We start from the raw sequence: 18,753 nt of genomic DNA on the forward strand, positions 1-18,753 counted from the left end.
TCCATCATGCTATGTCGGGGTCTGGTTGTGGAGCACCTCTATCCGTCGGTTCATTTCGTGAAGCTTGCAGTCTATTTCTGCATCCCGAGTGGTATTGGCCTTCGAATACTACAAATGAGATTAGCCCAAGGAAGAGTCATGTTTAGAGGGAGGACTCAGGGATCACCAACCCCTCTGTTTTAGGCTCCTGGGTTGGCTATGCCAACTCTGCCTTACCCACTCGGGACTTTATTGGGGGATCGCTGCTCCTGCAATGGAGTGGCCTGCAATGCAAGATCTGATGCAGCAGTTAGATCTCACACCTACTGGACTATCAGGTTGAACTGCTCTATGTTAACGGCCACTCCTGGCTGAGAGGGTGGAGGCAGAACCTCTGTCGGTTGTGATCGAGAAGTGGTGGCATTGGAACGATGGGGGGAAATTCCCTTACGTGGTGCCACGGAATTGATCTCATGCTCCTTCTCAAAAAGTAGGGTTGGGTCCTCCTTCTAGTGTCAATCTATTGTTGTAGAATTCTGACTCTAGTCGGATCAGTTGGAGTTGAACGGCGACTGCAACTTGTCGGTAATAAAACCTACAAAATAAGTCCTAGCTCAGATTAGCTCCGGTAGAGACCTTCCAACGCTCAAGTCAAGAACTCTGCAACAGAAAAGGAGAGTAGATGAAAGAAAGAATGCCTACTTTAAGGGTCCCTTTGAGATCTCTTTTTTTATAGATGGAGGTAGGAGCCATTCGAGAGGCATTATTTGGGTCCATCCCAATTGGTTCAGATGCAATATGGTTGAATCTGAGGCCAGAATTCTCAAAACATGGCAGTTATTGCTACCTTATCTGCTTCGTGGCCCGTTGTCGCTCAATGGCTATTTAATTTTGAAAAGAAGTGCGAAATTCTCATATCGGATCGGATTCAATTGGAGGACTTCAGATCGGTAGATAAAACGGCCGGCGGAAATGTGGATCACTATCTGTCCCTGACAGTTGAAATCAGCGACCGAAGAGGAGATTGACAACCAAGAGGGGATTGACAGTCGAAAGGAAGATCGGCGGTCGAGGCCAAGATCGACAGCCGACAGGGAGGTCGGCGGCCAGAGTCGACAGGCTTCAAACCGAGAGGTGATATTTAGGATGGATTGATCGGAAAGTGAGGATCTGTAGGATCCGAGATTGTCTGGGCCTTCGGCTTCCTCATGTATCCGGCTTACACGACATATTACCCACAACAATAGTATTATACAATTTTACTATTTTAGTAAGAGGATTTATGCTTAAGTAGATATCAGATCTTAATAACTTCAACAAATCATATGATATCTCCAATTCCTGGTACAAAGATTTTCTTGAATAACCATGACCGGGCACAGCACTGCTACATCACAATTTTAATTAAACCAGAAAATAATTTATTAATGGATCGAGCAAGAAATAAATGTCGACAACACTAGCCAAACACATGGAGATGAAAGCTCTCCATTATGTAAATCAAAGGCAAATTTTCTAAGGAAACCTAGTGACACATGATGGTGGAGATTATAAAAGAGATTCAATTCAGGTCTTCGGTACAAGACCAGCCTTTATCATCTGAATGGTTGCAATGTCAGCCCTGAAAGATTTTGCAAGGATATCATCGACGATTCCAGATGTAAAGACACTTGCAGGAACCATCAGAGTCCCAGCACTTGCACTGCCAGATGCAGAAATAGCAATCACCGGGCCTTGACTGCTGCAATACTGGTAGTGAACAATTCCCTCAGGGAATACAAACATGTCCCCTGGGTCGAGACTCTGAGAATATGATAGCTTGTTCGTGGTGTCCGCAAACCTGACTTCAAGAAAACCATCGATGAGGAATAGGAGGGAGCTCAGCAGCATGGGGATGAGTATGAGGAGGATTGACAGTGCCAGCAGCATACATCAGTATGAAATAACAGTGCTGGGAATTCTGCCGTGGTACAGTGAAGGCTTTTGGTGTTTCTGAATTGATCACTGTGCGCATGCCCGTGAATGGAAGCTGCCATCAACAACAGTGGAGTTGGTGGGAGGACAAAATCTGAGGTGATGTCAGGATTACCTGCAAGGGCTACATGAGATGTGGCCAAGGCAATCAGTAGGAAGATTAAGACATGATTAAGGACATTCAGGAAATGACCGCACATTAAATTGTTAATAATATTATTCCTACACTAACTTTGCTCCATGTCTGTTGGTGATTATGCTGTCCTTCAATTTATAGTCATCAAAAGCTAAATGGCACATCCAATCTGCAAGATGGAGCTTATTTCTGATTGCACTGGAAAGGCTGCTCTTGGGCATATACTGTAACTTGACAGCTAGCTAATAAACACCATGAAAATCTTAGCTGAACTTGTTAAACCAGATTCCTCGCTTGGTCCTTACATCCTTCTGAAGGTTTATCCCACCTTCATCATGTTTGATGTTCCTTGTTATCAGCTTGATTTCATATTTGTAAGGCGAATGAGATGCTTAAGGGCATGATCCACCAACTTTACGTACTACTAATATGTTTTTCTTATGACATGCATGGTTTTGTTCATATACTCAACTTTATTAAGCTCCGCCTATTTGTACATGGCCCAGATAAAGGAGGGTTGCAGTAGGTTGAAGGTCAACATAAAACTACAGACATCATATGAAATATGAATCATGGTTTTATATCTAGGCATTTTCATTTTCTGAAAAGGTGGTGGGATGTAACACAGGGTTTGAACCCTGGACCTCTCCCAGTAGAGAGGGATAGCAACCAGCTGAACTATGATTGTTTGGCATATCTAGGAGTCCATTGGCTTCTTTCCTACCATATATACAGATAAGAAGGAAGTTATGTTTTCCAGAATGTACAGATTAATCCTTATAATCTTAACCAGTAAATCATATCTCATCTATAATGGGATCACCCACATTGATCAAAGTATGACAAGGCAAGTCTAGCAAACTTTTTAAAACTGGATGAATTCTAACACTAAACCGTATGAATTGGCGGCAGGTACTTGGCCAAATTACTTGTTCAAGGTGTTTCAATCACCCTATCCAAGATGGATCACAAAATCTAATGGCTGAAAGCATCTTTCCTATATTGGTTGACCCATTGTGCATGTTTAATGGAAAACTAATTGTCCACGGGCTACAAAGCCACTTCTAATAAAAAAGGGTCATGTTAGCCCATTTCCTCTATTGTAATGGACAAAACTTATAAGCCAATGGCTACAAAGCCTCTCTCATAGATAAAGAGGCCTGAGTAGCGTATTTCTCTATTTTAAAGGAAGAAACCCACCATACAACACTTCTAAAGGTCACTATCATAGAATATAAAATCTTGATACTCCAGAACTGATAAGAATTTCAATTATGAATCTTGAATATAAAGAGCATCCTGATGATACGACTGAAAGAACAAGTTACAGCCACGAGATTATAGGACCAGACCAGATTAATAAATCATCATATGAAGAGCATCATTTTGGTATAACAGAAATGAGTGAAAACATTTACAGAAATCTGAATGTTGTTTCCAAAACTCTGAAAATTATGTATACCCACTCAACCAGTTTTGGCCCCTCCTTGAGGATTCTACCATGGCTCCAGCTACCATTGAGAATTTTGTCATTCTTTTGTATTTTCTCATGTGTCCGCTTAAGTAGAGTTGGCTTTATCCTTGTCTCGATGAATATCCTTTTCAGACATAGTTAGAAGAGTAAATCCAAATCAAATATGGACATCTGTTTCATTCTTTTCAAACATAGAAACCATCCTTTATGGGATATGATCAACCGGAGGGAAGTTCTAAACAACCCAGTTATAGTTTTTGAACCTCCATGCAAATTTTCTTTCATGGATCCCCACATAGTATGTGACTATTACTATTCCTATTAGTGACATTAGATTTTCGATTCCCCCACCCCCAAAGTTATTCTAGCTCCAGCCTTGGTGTGAAGTATCTTCTAGGTACCATCGAGACAAGAACTGTCTATCATGAAATTCTGAAATTAAAATATCATCTTTGATTATCCAAGGCTGATAGAGCTTCAGTATTGAAGTTTCAACTAAAAGATTGTCATCATAATTTATATTCAATATAAGAGTTTTACTCTAAAAGACTTTTCAACATAAAAGTACCATGTCTGACACTCTAAAATCTGAAACTATTACCGTAGCACTTTTTTTTTTTTTGAGTTGCAAGATGGAAGATTACAATAGAATCTCTTGATATGTGAGTTAACAAGGATGTTATAATATTGTAGGGTATCAGGTGGCTGTGGGACATGCTTCCTAGGTTTCATGATGGAACCTGTTGGAGCACGATCCCGGCTCCTCCCACGGACCTTGGGTGCAGCGGAACCAGCAACGAACAAATCTGGAGACTTCTGGACTCGATTGAAGGCCCTTGATGAAATCAGCCTGGTTGCTGTCTTCTTCGTCAGCCTTTCGTTCCAGATGAAGAACGCCTCTAAAATCACCTCTAAAAAATCCAAGATTTGGTATCCAACCAGATCAGGCCTGGACCGAGGTCTTCCAATTCGTAGATCTCGAATCGGGACGTTCTAGATAGGGAAGAAGGTAGATGGAGACAGACCTTGCAGATCTGTCCTGCTGCAGCCTTTCCTGTAGATCTGTTGATGGAGATCTCACCCGCGCCTCAAACGACCTCAGATCAACTCCAGATCTGAGAGAAACTTGTACCAATCTCTTCGCAAGAGATTCCAGATCCTGAACCTGATGTTTGGACGGCTGCAAGAGAGGGAGAGGAGAGAGAGTTGGCGGCACAAAGGGGGAAGGGGCTAGCGCCTCCCCTTGCTTTTCCTGCCTTTTTGGACCTGGCGGCAAGAAACCCTAGGGTTTCTTGCTCCTGGGGCGTGGAGAATAGCTGGAGAGAGAGGGAGAAGAGAGAGAGAGACTTGGGAGAAAGAGTTCTTGTATTCCTTGGCTTAATCAAACCTATACAGTACATGTATATATAAACACAGGATCAAGTGACCCAAACCCAAAACTCCCTTGACCAACTCTATGGGAAATTAGGTTAACCCAAGCCCATGTACACCCATGACTCAACCTAATCTCACCTATCCTGGGCCCAGACCTGGCCCATAAAGAGTTGGTCCCTTGAGGCCCACATAACCTAGACCTCAAGAACCCGAAAGGCCCACAGCCTTTCAACTTAGGGCCCAACTAGCCCTAGAGCCTCCATGAAGCCCTCATGAATGATGGACCTTGGCCTTAGCCTTGGTCCCCTAGGCCTTGGGCACACCACCTGGATCACAACAATCTCTACCTTGGTGTCCCAAGGCCTCAACCAGCTCCACTCTGTCCATCAGCCGAATCAGCTCAACACATCTCTGAAAGCTATCCCGTGGAAGTACCTTCATAAGTGCATCAGCAGGGTTCTCCTTGGTGTGTACCTTTACTAGCTCCACCTCGCCATCCTCCACAAGCTCCCTGATCCGATGATACCGAATGTCGATGTGCTTTGTCCTTGCATGATAGACTGAGTTCTGTGCTAGTAGAAGTGCTCTCTGACTATCACAGTGCACTCTAATGGCCTCCTGAGTAAGGCCCATCTCCGTCAACAAACCCTTCAGCCAAATTGCCTCCTTAGCTGCTTCTGTCAGCCCGATGTATTCCGCCTCTGTAGTGGATAGAGCCGTGATAGGCTGCAGACTCGATCTCCAAGAAATAGGACCTCCATACAGGCTAAAGATGAAGCCTGTCGTAGACCTCCGGGTATCCACATCTCCACCGAAGTCTGCATCTACATAACCGCCAATCAGCCCCTGAGCCTCCCTGGACATGTCAGAGTATCCCACTGCACCTCCTCACTGTCCGTAGCAGATGCCAACTCCAACTGAACCCGCCAGGTATCTGAATATCCACTTCAGAGCTCTCCAGTGCTCCCTGCCAGGCTGTGCCATGAACCTGCTAACCTGACTCACTGCATGAGCGATGTCTAGCCTACAACAGACCATCGCATACATCAAGCTCCCAACTCCTGAAGCATAAGGAACCGTCTCCATCTCCTGAGCCTCCACCTCAGTCTGTGGCGCCATGGTCTTCGAGAGTCTGAAGTGACCGGCAAGTGGCAGCTCCGCCGGCTTTGCTCCCTTTATTCCGAACCTCTCTAAGACCTTCTGTATGTAGCCCCCCTGAGATAGCTGCAGCGCCCTCCGGGCTCGGTCTCTGAAAATCTCCATGCCTAGGATCTTCCTTGCAAGGTCCAAATCCTTCATCTCAAACTTCCGAGATAAGGATGCCTTCAGATCCTGCACAACCTTCCTACTCTTGCATGCTATAAGCATGTCATCCACATACAAGAGTAGGAATACCCTAGAACCATCCTCAAGAGACTGAACATAAACACAGGGATCAAACTCGCACCTGGAAAGTCTAATGCTGCGCACATAGGAGTCGAACCGCTTGTACCATTGCCTCGACGTCTGCTTCAGCCCATACAGCGACTTCTGCAACAAACAAATCTTTTCCTCTGATCCTGGATCCCTGAAATCGGGTGGCTGCTCCATGTAAATCCTCTCCTCCAAATGCCCATGGAGGAACGCCGTCTTGACATCCATCTGCTCCAGCTCTAAATCCTGAGCTGCTACAATACTCAGCAACACTCTGATGGAAGTATGTCTGACGATGGGAGAGAAGACCTCGCTGAAGTCGATGCCTTCCTTCTGGGAGTATCCCTTGGCCACTAACCTCGCCTTGAATCTGATACCTCCCTGCTCTGAAGGCCCTTCCTTGCGACTGTAGACCCATTTGCAGCCAATGGGCCTCTTCCCCTGTGGCAACTGCACCAATCGCCACGTCTGGTTCTGGTGGAGAGACTGCATCTCCTCGGACATCGTCTGGACCCACCGCTCTCTGTCCTGACTCTCAATAGCCTCCTGATACGTATATGGGTCTCCATTCGCTGTCACCAGGATATATGACAGCATCTCCTCGAAGCCATATCGGTCCGATTGCCTGATGGTCCTCTTAGGCTTATGTAGGGCAACACCGATATCAGTCTTCGGTCCAGCTCGCTCCTGCTGGACCTCTCCGCCTCGATCATCTGTCCGAGTCCTTTCCACCTGTGGAGACACCTTAGGTAGGTTCTCCACCTGAATATCATGTCCTTCAGTAGTACCTGCAAGAGGCAAAATCAAAGAGGTAAGCTGTCCAGCAGCGCCCTGCTGGACCTCCTCCTGCTCCTGCTGCTCCTCCATGCCTGCTCGCCTCCGTAGGACTGACTCCTCATCAAAAGTCACATCCCGACTAATGATGACCTTCTTTTCCAAGGGATCCCATAGCCTGTATCCCTTAACTCCTCGCGGATAGCCTAGAAACACCGTCTTGCGTGATCCGGCGTCTAGCTTGCTCCGCTCACCAGCTCCAATGTGCACATAGGCCGTGCACCCAAATACCCGTAGATGGCCCAGCCCAACTGTCCTCCCAGACCACACCTCTTCTGGAAGCCTGCCATCCAACCTGGTGTGAGGTGACCGATTGACCAAGTAACCGGTTGCATCTACTGTGTCAACCCAGAACTCCTTTGGAAGCCCTGCCTGCGACCTCATGCATCGTGTTTTTTTCAGAAGTGTTCTGTTCATCCTCTCGGCCACCCCATTCTGCTGTGGAGTCCCCTTAACTGAAAAGTGTCTCCTGATCCCACACCCCTCACAGTAGTCCGAAACTCTCTGCTGGTGTAGTCACTGCCATTGTCTGACCTCAGACACTTCGCGCTCCTCCCCTGCTCCTTCTCCACCTCAGCTCTCCAGATCTTGAACTTGGTGAAGACCTCTGACTTCTCTCTCATGAAGTAAATCCAGAGTTTCCTTGAGAAATCATCAATCAGGGTCATGAAGTATCTGGCCCCATTCCTAACTAAAACTGGGGCTGGTCCCCACACATCCGTGTGTACTAACTCCAGAGGGGCTGCACTGCGGGCTGTACTGATGTTGAACTGAACTCTCCTCTGCTTTCCCATCTGGCAAGGCTCACAGATCTCCCCTGTAACACCATCCTCCAGATCAGAGATGAGTCCTCTCCTGCTCAACTCCCTCAGCCCCTTGTCACCCATGTGGCCTAGGCGGTAGTGCCACATCCTGTAAGCCCCCTGCTAGTCCTGTGCTGCAGCTGCTGCATCAGACTCTCCGGTCACCACAGATCCCTCCATGCGATAGAGGTTATTGTCCAACCTCCTACCTCTTATCACCACCATAGCTCCATTGGAGATGTTCAGTACTCCACTTCTAGCCCTACTGCTGAAGCTGTATCCACTGCGCTCCAAATAGCCTAGTGACATCAGATTCTTTTCCAGCTCCGGGATGTGCTTTACATTTGTCAATGTCCTCACAATCCCATCAAACATCCTCACCCTGATTGTCCCTATCCCAGCCACCTTGCAAGGATGATTGTCGCCTAGAGTCACTGATCCCTCGTCTGTCTTGGTGTATGTCACAAACCAAGACCTGTGTGGTGTGTAGTGATGTGAGCACGCAAAGTCTAGTGTCCACTCCTCTGTGTAATGCCTGTGACCATCTGATACCACAAGTAGATCATCCTCCACCTGCTGCCCAGCAACTGCACTCACTGATTCTGAGCCATTTCTTTCTCCCTTCTTGCTCTTCCATAGTGGATATTCCCGCTTGAAGTACCCAAACTCGTTGCACTTGAAGCATTTCATCTCTTTCTTTCCCTTCCTGGACTTCCCTGGACTTACTTCTGCCTCTGCCACTATCTGTCCTCTCCCCTACTGCCAAGCCCTCCTGGGGAGCCCGATCTCTGGTCAACTTTTTCCTTTGCTCATTAGACCTCAGCACCGAGACCATGTCCTCATATTTCAGAGTCTCCTTGCCGTAGAGCAGTGTAGTCACCAAAGAGTCATATGATCCTGGCAGCGAACACAAAAGCAACAGGGACTTGTCCTCCTCATCCAGCTTCACCCCGATATTCATCAACTCCGTGCACAACTGGTCGAACCTCTGAATGTGGCCAATCACATCAGATCCCTCCTGCATCCGAAGACTGTATAATCTCTTCTTCAGCATTAGCTTATTGCACATATTCTTTCCCATATACATGGTGTGCAACTTCGACCAAAGGCCCTTCGGGGTCTTTTCTTCCAGCACTGAATACAACACCGCATCCGCCAAACATCCTCTGATCACCGAGCATGCTTTCTTCTCCAACGATGCCCACTGCCTATCTGTCATTCCCTCAAGCTTCTCATCCAAAGCCTGATCCAGATCTGCTTGCACCAGAAGATCCTCCACCCGGATTTTTCACATGAAAAAGAGCACGATCCCGGCTCCTCCCACGGACCTTGGGTGCAGCGGAACCAGCAACGAACAAATCTAGAGACTTCTGGACTCGATTGAAGGCCCTTGACAAAATCAGCCTGGTTCTTCGTCAGCCTTTCGTTCCAGATGAAGAACGCCTCTAAGATCACCTCTAAAAAATTCAAGATCTGGTACCCAACCAGATCAGGCCTAGATCGAGGTCTTCCAATTCATAGATCTCGAATCGGGGCGTTCTAAATAGGGAAGAAGGTAGATGGAGACAGACTTTGCAGATCTGTCCTGCTGCAGCCTTTCCTGTAGATCTGTTGATGGAGATCTCACCCGCATCTCAAATGACCTCAGATCAACTCCAGATCTGAGAGAAACTTGTACCAACCTCTTCGCAAGAGATTCCAGATCCTAGACCTGATGTTTGGGCGGCTGCAAGAGAGGGAGAGGAGAGAGAGTTGGCGGCACAAAGGGGAAAGGGGCTAGCGCCTCCCCTTGCTTTTCTTGCCTTTTTGGACCTGGCGGCAAGAAACCCTAGGGTTTCTTGCTCCTGGGGCGTGGAGAATAGCTGGAGAGAGAGGGAGAAGAGAGAGAGAGACTTGGGAGAAAGAGTTCTTGTATTCCTTGGCTTAATCAAACCTATACAGTACATGTATATATAAACACAGGGTCAAGTGACCCAAACCCAAAACTCCCTTGACCAACTCTATGGGAGATTAGGTTAACCCAAGCCCATGTACACCCATGACTCGATCTAATCTCACCTATCTTGGGCCCAGACCTGGCCCATAAAGAGTTGGTCCCTTGAGGCCCACATAACCTAGATCTCAAGAACCCGAAAGGCCCACAACCTTTCAACCTAGGGCCCAACTAGCCCTAGAGCCTCCATGAAGCCCTCATGAATGATGGACCTTGGCCTTAGTTTTGATCTCCTGGGCCTTGGGCACACCACCTGGATCACAACAGAACCCTCATTACCTCATTATTCAAGAGCTATCCCTGAGTAAGTTGGATAGAAATCAGTAGTCCATTCATGAGTAGTTGATATGCATACAAATATGAATTTACATGTATAAAGAAATCATTATGAAATGACCAAAATACCCTCAAGTACAGCTTGCAGCTTCAGGCTATTAACTATAAGTTAGAATACCTTGGAATTAAATTTGGAACAGATTGAGTATTCAATATGATAATATGGTTATATGGACTTCATATTTGAAGCCACTATATTGGTTATAAGGATGATTGGTACTCCTTTAGTAATTAGGACATCATGATAATATATGTTCAAGAGATGATAAGCATGCATATGCATCTCCTAGTAGAGGGTCTGGATATACCACTGTACATCCAATGGTGCACTAGCTAGCATTTAAACCCTGAGTATGAAGGTTAGATTTGGGATCGTGCTTGTTCTATATCAGATCCAAGGCTCAAGCCTGAACCTTCAGCCATAAAAATATGCAGCATGTCTAGGTATTTTGGATATTTGGATGTATATCATGAGATATGCATATGCATTATACTAGTGCTTAACCAAAAGTTGGCCCAAATTAAATTAGCCTCATACTTGAACCCTACCCATTCAAGTTTATAATCTGATTAGTTGTGTCAAGAATTCAGCAATTATGAAATTGACCCAATGTCAAATTTAGGCTCACGCTTTAACCTTGTCCATTATAATTTCATTCTAACCTATTGTGAGTTTATTATGGACAGGGTTCTCATGGGGATCCATCTGAAGTTACATTATCTAAACTTTGATGCAAACCAAGCTTATGATATTGGTGTTATGTCAATTATGAGTTGACCAAGACAAACATTAATATAGATCAAAAATTTTTCAGGCCTGACCTTTCTCATTCCTGGCATTTAACCCAGCCAGTCAGTCAGATTAAAATATTTTGAAGTATAGGCTTGAGGAAATACCAATATTAGCTCAAGTTTAAGCCCGACCAAAGTCAAGGTTCCTATGTGAATCCATCAAAATTTTCTTAAGCATTAAGATCTCTTTTTTTAAAATGATAGAAAACAATGCCTTGAACAAAGATCACTATTTCATGGATTGCAAATCAGGTCTAACCTTGAACCATCATGCATCCCACATCATTACAACAGTAGACCCATCAAAGTATACAAGGGTGCCACTCACTGGTTGACTTCAACATCTGACCAACAGTCTTTTAGGTCTTCTGGAACCTACTATTCAGCACAGAAGTGAACTCTTCTCATGTTTAGCATTGTCATCAAAATTTGGACTATCAATCTTGAGATTGCAGGGGCAAGGTTATGATAAAGCTAGCAATATGAGAGGTAAGTTCAATGGATTCAAGACATTGATTACAAAGGAGAATGAGACTGCATACCATGTTAATTGTTTTGCTTACCAACTTCAACTTGCATCAGTTGCAATTGCAAAAGGTCCCATCAAAGTCACTTTATTATTAAGCTTAGCTGCTATCATATCAAATATCACTGGAGCTTCATGTAAGTAGCATGATCTTCTTCCAATGAAACTAGCTGCTAAGGTTGTTGGGCACTTATGATTGGTGAACTTACAAGTGGGCAAGGTTTAAATCGAGAACTACCCTAACAGGCTGATAATGCTGGAGCTCATTGTGGTGCAAATGGCCCATTTGATAATCATGTTCTCCTCAGTTATTGATGTTCTTGAGTTAGTTGCAGCAGATGGTTCATACCTGGAGCAAAGAGCCAAGGCATCTACTTGTTCGATTCTATGCAAACATTTGATTTTGCATTCAGCCTACATCCAATGAGGAATATATTTGGAATTACAAAGGAGTTGTCTCAAGCATTGGAAAGAAAAGAACAAGATATCGTGAATGCCATGGAATTAGTTAAAAGTTAAAAACAATGGTTACAAACGACAAGAGACAATTGATGGGATTCACTTCTTGACGAAGTATTTATCATGGTAAACGTTTCCACATGGAGGCATCTAATATAGCTTAAGGACAACCAACATGCAATGCTAAAAAGACACAAATTTACATCACTATTGCGTGGGACTATTTTATACAGTTGTTGACATATCATCTTATTGACACAAATACAAAGTTGCTCCTCTGTGTTGCATGTTTGAATCCAAGAAGCTTATTCTCTACATTGGACAAGGCTCATACAAATCAGCACAATTTTATTCGAATGACTTTTTGATGATTGATGTGATGGCCCTTGAAAACCAATTGCAAATCTATATTCTTGATATGTGGTATGATACAAACTTTTCAGAACTCTGAAGCATTGATTGCTGAAGCGAACCGAATTGGGTGGTTCTAGCTGTACCAAACCAAACCAATGCCAAGTTGGAACAGTTCAGCAAGTCAAGTTGGTTTGGTTACAAAAGCCCTCCCCCACTCCTGCTTTCCCACTCCCTAGTTTGATTACAAATCACCTCCCGCACCAGTTCAATTACAAACCATCCCCTTCCCTAGCTTGCAATTATTTGAGAGAAGCCCTCTCCCCCTCCTACACACAAAAAAACCCATGCTTGATCAATGCTACTTGCTCAGCCCCCACCCCGGGCCATCACAGGTAAGCCTCCCCTCCCCTCTCCCTCTCGCTCTGTTAGGGTTAGAGTTTAACTCTCATCCCTCCCACTTAGGATTAAGGTTAGGGTTTAGCCCTTAGCCCTCCCCCTTTCTGCCTCCTCTCCCTCTCTCTCATCCTCTCTCCTTTTCTCCCTCTTCCCCTCACCCTCACTATTTTCGATATGCCCTGAAACGGCATGGCATGGACCCATACCGTACTGAACCAGTCACTAGCCGGTACAATCTTGATACCAGTTCAATGAACCTTGCTTTGAAGTATCAAAAGCCTTGATGAGAAGATGCTTGTGCAAGACATTTTGCGTCCATTAGTTTTCAAGCTTGTTAAGCTTGCATTGACCTTATCTGTTGCAACAACTACCATGGAGAGTGATTTTCAGCGATGAATATGGTTGAAAATTATTACATAATTGAATGGGATATCAATTGATGAATGATTGTTTAGTCACATGTATTGAGAAGAACATTTTTGATAGCATTGATAATAAGGTGATTATGCAACACTCCGAAATATGAAGACTGCTCATGGACAATTGTGATTTATTAATCGTATATTTTATGCTTGGAATTTCCATTGATTAATATTTTGATTTACTTTTCTATTATTTTTTATTTTAAGATGAGATAAATGTGACAAAGTCTTAACACCCTGCATAAAAATCTTGGATCTGCCCCTCCAAGTGGCAGCCTTGTAAACTTTGATGGATAGTATGACATTGTCCAACTTGATAGTTATGTAGGATGCATGATGGTTTGAGTCTGAACCTGATTCAGAATTTATGGCCTAAATAGTATTTGTCTAAGCATTTTCACCTGTCATTTAAAAGACGAAAAGCTTAATATGCAAGCAAATCAGGACAGTTTCATGTATGAACCTTGACTTCAGCCATGTCTAAATGAGGCTTAAGAAATATTGGTCTTTCCTCAAGCCTATACTCAAAATAGTTAAATTTGACTAATTAAATGGTGTAATGTAGGGACTGGTTAAACTCAGGCCTTAATTGGTTTAGGTATAAAGTAATGTTAGTCTCACCCAACTAAAACAATAAGCATAATGCCAGTCCCAAAGTTTGGTTTATACAAAAGATTAGACAAGGTAACCTAAGATCAAATTATAAACTCAAATATATTGGGTTTGAGAATGAGCATGAATCTAATTTGAGCCTAATTTGGGTTAAGTGCTCACCTAATGCACATGCACGTCGCAAGTTATCCAATGTGAATATCCAAAATAATACAAGATGCAAACATTTTTATGGCTGAAGATTCAAGCTTGTGCCGTAGACCCAACATAGAAAAACTTCATACTAACCTACATGGTTATTCTATATATACAAATAAAGATCCAAAATCTAACCTTCTTATTCTTCGGGTTTGAGTGTTAAACCAGTGCATGGTTGAATGTGGAGTGGCGCATACCCAAACACTCTTACAAGAGATGCATATGCATGCTTATCATTTCTTGGACATATATATCATGATACCCTATTTATCAAGGAAGTATCAACTATCCTTATAATCAATATAGTGGTTTCAAATATCAAGCCCATATTGAATACCAAAGGTATTCTAGCTTATAATGACTACCTTAATACCGTTAGTTTTTAAGCTATACCTAAGGGAAACAATCATTTCATGGTAACCCCCCTTCTCTCTCTCTATATATATATATGTGTGTGTGTGTGTGTGTGTGTGTGTGTGTGTGTGTGTGTGCATTTTAGTTTACTGTATCTACTGCTTGTGGATGGGTCATTGATTTCCAACCAGCTTAATCAAAAGTAGCTCTCTTAAAATGAGTGTAATTAACTAGGGTTTAAGTAGGAGGTGCAAAAGAGCTAAGCCAAGCCAAGTACTAGGCTTCTCGAGCTTGGCTCAAACTTGAGTCAAGCTTAAGAGAACCTACTCAAGCTTGGCTTGGCTTGGCTCGGCTAAGCCTTGAGCCAAGTTTAGCCAAGCTGATTCAATCTTTCCCAGTATATTTGAACAACTCGGGTCTTCAAGCTTGGTTTCTTTATGAGTCGAGCTTTGTAATCTATGCTTGGTTCATTTTTTGACTGAACCGAGCCTGAACCAAGCTGTTGTCAAGTTGAGCCCAAGCTGCTCATGAGCAACTTGGTCCATGGGCAGACCAAGGTTCAAGCATGAAAGCTAAGAAGCATGGTCTCTACAATTACTCGATACCCTAAAAGTACTGTAACATCCATACTACCCCAAGGATTAAGATTAAAACCATGCTATAATTTAGTTTCACATTTCCTGATTCAAAAATTTTTGATAGCAAAAGCTTCCTTTCTGGAAAAAATTGAACTCAAATCTTGAGGTTAATGCCCTCAAATTGATGAAGTTTCAGTTCTAAGACTTCTATGTAAATATCATACTGATATTCTCAGAATCTCAGTTCTAAGAGTTTAATTTAAAGACAAAATTCATATTCATATGAAATTTAGATTCAGAACATCTTTGTAAATCTCAGTTCTAAGAGTTTAATTTAAGTACAAAATTCATATTCATATGAAATTTAGATCCAGAACGTCTTTTTGTACAAAATTCATGACACTGAAAGTTTCCCTTTGTAAAGCTGTGATATTAACTATTGTACTTGAAAATTCGACAGTGCAAAAGTCCAAATCATAAGTTAATGCACCGATACTTGTCAAACCAAAATAGCTCTATGCATAAGATCTTGAATTCAGATCACCAAATTTGATATAGTAAACCTGAAAACATCAAAATAGACTCTTAATACTAAAAGTTTCACTTTCTGAAATTTATGTTCAAATTACCATTTTTTATACAACTCATGTAGATATCTTGAAATATCTTTATGATATCCTTGAAGCATTAAATTTCAATGCTTTAAATTTTGTATAGGATGAAAAATGACATTAAATTTAAAATGTATGTCATAGTCACATTCTTAAATGTGATTTACGAATTTATGAAGCTAGTTTTTAATTTATAGATAATTCATTTGTGCAAAACAAATCCTCATTAGAATTTTTATAAAATCCCTTAATTTGAGGTTCCCTAATCCAAAAAAGGAGAGATTAACAATGGAAACTTAGTTCACTATATGTCAAGGACCTGCTAAAAATAGTAAAAGCTATCTTATAGGGTGAACTTGAAGGGATCTCTCTCTATTTATTTGTATATCATATATCTACCTCAGTGTTTAATCTTAAGGGCCTGATTATTATCCTATGCAACTCCAACAAGCAAGAGGCCTGTGATGATGCTACAATGGTGACTTAGAATAAAATTATGCAAATGACTAGCAAACCTTAAAGAGTCCAAAGGCATGAATAGATTGTATAAGGATCGGAATGAGTGTAAGATTTGAAAGCAACAAGACCAGTGATAAGCCAGATACTCTAACTGAAAATTGACTGCAAGACAGAATGTGCCTATCCTTAATATCTTTTCTGATCAAAGAAACATTTTTATTATGTTGCCAGAAGTGTAATTCTTGAAGGTGTTGATTCCATAGTTAAACACAAGGTTGGGCGATTATGTGCTTTCCAGGCAATTTTTAGTTTCTGGACAACAGTCCTGGTCAAATTTAACAAAGTAATGAGAGAAAGGTCATACAAACAGTAGCCAGTGAAATCCACAAATCAGTTTCATTTCAGCAAACGACTCATGACTTAATAAACAATAGGCAAAGCCCTTTGTCATTTTGATAATCAGAAATTTTGATGCTTGAAAGAGAAGAAAAAGAATCCATATATTTTTGAGCTCCATAAGATAGACAAAGAGTGACATCTCCAAAGTATATATGTATCATTCCTAATGATTTTTATTACTAGCCAAACAAAATATCGTATTACACCATTTTTGAGCCATAAACATGCTTTAGAAGTCTCTATAAATGTATGTTTGCCCAATGGCATTAATACTATGACTATCTATTACAAATTACAAAAATTTGCTAAATTATAATACCACATGGTAGGAAACTGGAGATACCTCATTGCAAATTTGGTTTGTCACCAATAGTCCCCACAAGAACAGGAACCTTCCTTAAAGTGGTGAAATCGGTTTGCATCTCGAACAATGATCTCCCTCTGTACAATAGCCGATACCAGCTTGGTAAATGTGTGGCAGTCTCCACAGACTCTAAGGTTCTTAGCTATCCTGATTGTTGTTCCGTCAGCTGTTGCAATAAGACCAAACGCAATCGCCAGCTTCTCACTGTGAGTGTATAAGAACTCTGCTTTAAGTTCCTCATCCACATCATGCAGCACAAAATTAGTGTCAGGAACATAACCAGCCAACTCCAACTTCTCTCTCAGGGCCTTCAACATTTCATAGATCTCCTTCGATTGTGGATGGCTCTTGTCACCTACTCTAAACTGATGAGTCTTGTTATTAATCTCAATCCATGTCCCACCAGGAGTCTTCTTCAATCTCCTGCTGGACATCAAATCCCTTACTTTGGCCACATCTTCCCACCTACCCGCATTGGCATATATATTAGATAACAAAACATAGTAGCCAGAATTTTGTGGACCGAGCTCGAGAAGGCTTGTTGCAGCTTTCTCTGCCAACCCTACATTCCCATGGATCCTACAAGCACCTAACAATGCACCCCAAAAGCCCTCATCTTTCTCTAATTTCATTCTATTTGACAATTCCAGTGCTTCATCAAGTTTTCCTGCTCGGCCAAGAAGATCCACCATGCAAGTGTAGTGCTTCACATCAGGTTCAATCGAATAATCTCTCTTCATGGAATGGAAAAACTGCCGACCTTCATTAACCAAACCAGCATGACTACAAGCAGAGAGGATGGAAACAAAGGTAATTCGGTTTGGCAGAATCCCACTCTCCAACATCTGAGGGAACAACTCCAAAGCTGTTCTACCATGCCCATGAATCCCATAAGCCGATATCATGGAGCTCCAAGTAATGACATTCTTTTCCTTCATCCGATCAAAGATATCCCTGGCAGCATCCACGCTGCCACATTTGGCATACATATCAATCATTGCCGTCCCCAAAATCACATCAAATGAGAAATTTCTCCTCGATATGTAATCATGGACCATCTTAGCCTTATGCATGGCCCCCAGCTTCGCACAAGCAAAAACAACAGTCACCATCGTGACCTTATCAGGAACAATTCCTTCTTCCATCATTTTGTCAAACAATACCAGAGACTCCTCAGGGTTCCCGCACTCGGTATACCCAGAAATCATGACCGTCCAACTCACCATATCCCTCTTCGACATCTTATCAAACACCTTGCGAGCATCGTCCACGTGAGCACATCTAGCATACATGTCGACTAATGCTGCCGACACAAACAGATCAGAGTGAAGCCCAGCCTTGTAAACAAGTTGGTGGATCTCCGTACCCAATTGGACTGACATCGTATCTCTACACACTCTTAAAGCAAAAGGCAGAGTGTAGTTATCAATCCGAGAGCCGGAACGAATGTACTCCCTAAAAATTCTCAAAGAATTCTCGTAATCTCCAATCTTTGCTAACCCACCGACCATCACACTCCAAGACACATTATCCCGCTCTTTCATCCGGCAAAAGAGAGCATGGGCATCATCCAGCGCCCTGTGCTCCGCATAGATATATACCAGCTTGTTGGCGACGCCGAGGTTTTCGATCATCGAGGTGGTGATAGCCAACGCATGAACCTTGTCGACCTGGGACGGGCTCCGGCATTGCACCAGGGCCGCAACGAAGGACCTGGGGTCAAGGGAGATGGGAAAGAAGTGGGTCTCCGGGACTCGGAGATTTGAAACGATCCTTTGGGGCTGTGAAATGGAGCCTACAACCACGGGAGCCGCCGCTGCCACGGCCAAGGAAGAAGTAAAGTAGAGATTTTTGGCTTCATGGGGATGGAGGGAGAGGCGTAAACATTTAAATTTGAGCATGGGATTACTAGC

The 18,753-nt window shown here is 43.0% G+C and overlaps 1 protein-coding gene and 1 pseudogene across 4 annotated transcripts; both read right to left on the reverse strand.

The window, feature by feature from the left end:
* Nucleotides 1–329: 329 nt before the first annotated feature.
* LOC109504870 (germin-like protein 9-3) lies at nucleotides 330–2,195 on the reverse strand (annotated as a pseudogene).
* Nucleotides 1,887–18,741, reverse strand: LOC105061477 (pentatricopeptide repeat-containing protein At3g26782, mitochondrial). 4 transcript variants are annotated; one of them, XR_012142671.1, is made up of 3 exons: nucleotides 16,820–18,741; nucleotides 10,251–12,048; nucleotides 2,085–4,303 (listed from the first exon to the last, which is right to left on the reverse strand). XR_012142671.1 is itself a non-coding variant. In XM_019846089.3 (2 exons), the coding sequence occupies exon 1, from the start codon at nucleotides 18,739–18,741 to the stop codon at nucleotides 16,840–16,842; it is 1,902 nt and encodes a 633-aa protein (XP_019701648.1). In that variant the 3' UTR covers nucleotides 1,887–2,077; nucleotides 16,820–16,839. The 4 variants fall into 4 exon arrangements, 3 of the variants coding, with proteins under 3 accessions (XP_019701648.1, XP_073116962.1, XP_073116963.1); XM_019846089.3 differs by lacking the exons at nucleotides 2,085–4,303; nucleotides 10,251–12,048 and adding an exon at nucleotides 1,887–2,077; XM_073260861.1 differs by lacking the exons at nucleotides 2,085–4,303; nucleotides 10,251–12,048 and adding an exon at nucleotides 1,932–2,068.
* Nucleotides 18,742–18,753: the final 12 nt, after the last annotated feature.

This window comes from Elaeis guineensis, chromosome 7, assembly GCF_000442705.2.
Source record: "Elaeis guineensis isolate ETL-2024a chromosome 7, EG11, whole genome shotgun sequence".
NCBI classification, from domain to species: Eukaryota; Viridiplantae; Streptophyta; class Magnoliopsida; order Arecales; family Arecaceae; genus Elaeis; species Elaeis guineensis.

Excerpts from the sequence above, each read along its gene's own strand:
- LOC105061477 (XM_019846089.3), bottom strand. The coding sequence starts at position 18,741 with ATGCTCAAATTTAAATGTTTACGCCTCTCCCTCCATCCCCATGAAGCC.